Here is a 2,236-nt window from a genome sequence, read left to right as displayed (position 1 = left end):
CATTGCTCCTTTGTTAATTGCCTTGTTTATGGTCTTAGTAGCCCTCGTGTTTCCCCAGGACTGCGGAACATGCACTCACCGAATAAAACCATTTGACCTCACCATTCCTTTGCAAAGGCACTGATCCCTCGTGCCATCAACCCTTCCACATTTGCATCGCTGTATCCTTCACATTTGATCAGTGTGTATATATTGTCGCCGTTTCGTTCTCTTCCATTAGACATTGGCTTTTTGCCGTGGTGCTGAACAGTAAAGTTGTCCGCGTCCTCGGCCATCTTCACAAATCATTAGCTTCGACTATATCTCTTATTTCAGCCTCTCCAGTTCCAATGGATCATCACAATGATGATATTGATAGCAATTACGATTTTTGCTGTGATTCGTTTGACCGCATGAATCTTAAAGAGGGTCTTCTTCGTGGTATATTTGCCTATGGTTTCGAAAAGCCGTCTGCCATTCAGCAGCGAGCGATCCTTCCTTCTATTGAGGGTCGTAATGTGATAGCTCAGGCTCAGTCAGGCACAGGAAAGACTGCCACTTTCAGTATTGCAATGCTTCAGCAAATCAACACCGCAGATCCACGCTGTCAAGCTCTCGTTTTGGCTCCGACGCGGGAGCTGGCCAAACAAATTCAGACCGTAAGTCCGTTTTGAATCTCGGATCATGCCCATCAGGACTGTAAAATGGTCTAGCTCATTATAGCGTGGGTAGTGTGTGACTCGGGTTCTTGGGCAAAAGGTTCTCAACTCAAACTCCCTTCTGGATGTTGTCATGCGTTAGTTCTCAGGCTTGCCAATGATTGTATGGTAGCTATGCTACAGAAAAATACCAGAGCTAAGCAATTCCATTTTGGTTGAAGGACGAAATTTGTTTTCACATCACTCTCGACTGGGCGGTGCTCTTTTCTTCCAAGTGCGACCAGTTCTGCAGAACCAGTGGCCTCCGGTTCCTATTCAGCTCGCCATCGGCGAAAGTTCTTGCCCTAATCTGCTTATACGGCATGCGAACTCGTCCTTGTTATGACTTCTCGATCAGTGCGGGCGGAACGCAAATCAGTTATCATATCTAAAGTGGAAAAGATGTTCCTACTGGAACCGCTTTTGTGGGTATCCCGACACCTTGAACAAAGACCCAGGGATTGCTGTTTGAGTTGACCGATGAACAGCTATTAAGTCCGTCTCGTATAGCAGATGGCCGGATATCAAATGTATGCACGGCTGAAGATGCACGCTAGCTGGTACGCTGATAGCTTTTAAACGGATGAACCGGTTTTTCCCTTGAGTGTAGAATAAACGCGACAATCGCACCAAAATGTGTAAATAGGAGAACGAGGATGCTGTGCACGCAAACTCAGCAGATTCTGCAACCCAAAGTTCCAATGGAGATTTCATCCAGTAAGTGAATTTATTCTATGTTGAAAAATAATTTGAACTAATCGGTCTCACACGACTGGAAAGTGACAGAGCTATATCCTGTCTGGCTGCGATTTGCTGCCTAGCAGCTAATAATGCTCGAAAGCCATAGTCCCTAGCTTCCAAGAGATTCGTGAGAGACGCACCGTGGTTACCTGTCACACACTACTTACAATCGACCTTGCGTAGATGAGGTTACAGAGCAGGGTCATGGGCAAGTCAGAAGACTCTCTGTTTAGTGCGCGTGCACTGTTGTAGAATCCTCAGGCCGCTTTAGGCTGTCCCAAATGTAAGCAATCTCCATGTGCTAGGCCGTCCCAGTTGTCATCCTAGACCTAGATGTCCCCACAGAAGTTTATACAAAAATGGTCATTCTTGAGCGACTGACAGGTGCAGTGGAACAGCTCAGTTTGGGTGATACATTGTCAAACAGTTTTGGAAGTCATCCCATCAAACGTGTCTCACTAAAAGGTTCCCGTTTCAACGCCGCCCCACTCTAAGCTACCTGCTTTCGAAAGACTGCACACCACAGCCCTCGGCTAGCTCGATCGCGCCATTATGTAGCAGGAATAAATCCATGTATAAGAAAGACTTGCAATGAAACATTCTGTTACAACGCCGTGGAAGATGAATGTCTGAAACCGATCGTACTTTACTACTACACTGTGCTGTGTAATATACTATATGTTCAAACTACTAGCCAGGGGGTCGCGTGTTTGAGACTCTCCGCAGTTTGGTGAGATGCGCAATAAGGATGAAACAGCTGTCCAGTGCTCCTCGGCTTTTCACCATAGATTGGCTTCACTTACAGGACGAAATCCCCA

At 46.3% G+C, this 2,236-nt stretch overlaps 1 protein-coding gene across 1 annotated transcript in view; it reads left to right on the top strand.

Annotated features, from left to right (window-relative positions):
• Positions 1 to 313: 313 nt before the first annotated feature.
• T265_13782 (hypothetical protein) overlaps positions 314 to 2,236 on the top strand; it is a gene marked incomplete at both ends in the record, with an annotated part of 11,978 nt that continues 10,055 nt past the window's right edge. Inside the window, one exon of the mRNA XM_009170503.1 lies at positions 314 to 638. Within this exon, the coding sequence (XP_009168767.1) occupies positions 330 to 638 (309 nt within the window). The remainder of the gene's footprint in view (positions 639 to 2,236) is intronic.

The sequence above is a fragment of the Opisthorchis viverrini genome (assembly GCF_000715545.1).
Source record: "Opisthorchis viverrini unplaced genomic scaffold opera_v5_105, whole genome shotgun sequence".
NCBI lineage: Eukaryota > Metazoa > Platyhelminthes > Trematoda > Opisthorchiida > Opisthorchiidae > Opisthorchis > Opisthorchis viverrini.
Note: the sequence above shows the minus strand (reverse complement) of the source record. Positions and strands in the feature narration are given on the sequence as shown.